This window comes from Eimeria mitis, genomic scaffold (assembly GCF_000499745.2).
Source record: "Eimeria mitis Houghton genomic scaffold, Emh_scaff846, whole genome shotgun sequence".
NCBI lineage: Eukaryota > Apicomplexa > Conoidasida > Eucoccidiorida > Eimeriidae > Eimeria > Eimeria mitis.
This window is the reverse complement of record NW_013576228.1, coordinates 10,524-11,037: the sequence shown is the minus strand read 5'-3', so window position 1 is coordinate 11,037 and position 514 is coordinate 10,524. Positions and strand designations below refer to the sequence as shown.

At 60.1% G+C, this 514-nt stretch overlaps 1 protein-coding gene across 1 annotated transcript in view; it reads right to left on the bottom strand.

The window, feature by feature from the left end:
• The window catches only part of EMH_0023720 (uncharacterized protein), a gene marked incomplete at both ends in the record, with an annotated part of 4,620 nt that overhangs the window by 1,754 nt on the left and 2,352 nt on the right, over positions 1–514 (bottom strand). The window contains one exon of the mRNA XM_013502186.1: positions 3–514. Coding sequence (XP_013357640.1) covers positions 3–514 — 512 coding nt within the window. The remainder of the gene's footprint in view (positions 1–2) is intronic.

The window sequence follows — 514 nt, the reverse complement described above, 5'->3', positions numbered from 1 at the left end:
CTGCTGCATCTGCTTCTGCTGTCATCGTTGCTGCTGCTGCTGCTGCTTCGGCTGCTGCTGCTGCTCTTACGGCTGGTGTTGCTGCTGTTGCTGCCTCTGCTGCTGCGGCTGTTACTTCTACTGCTTCTGCTGCTGCGCCTGTTGCTTCTGCTGCTGCTTCTGCTGCTACTTCTGCTGCTGCTTCTGCTGCTGCTGCTGCTGCTGCTGCTGCTGCAGGTGCCGCTGCCGCAGTCGGCGTTGCCGCACTCTCAACAGCAGCAGCAGCTGCTGCTGCTGCTGCTGTTGCTGCTGCTTCTGTCGCTGGTAGTTCTGCTGCTGCAGCAACTGCAGCAGCTGCTGCATCTGCTGCCAGCAAAGACCCAACTTCACGAGCAAAAGCAGCTTGCTGCTCCTCCCTGCCGCTGCTGCTGCTGCTGCTGCTGCTGCTTCTACTAGCTGGTGAAGAACCAGGGGAGGCTGCTGCTGCTGCTGCTGCTGCTGCTGTTGCTGCTGCTGCATCTAGTACCTGCAGATC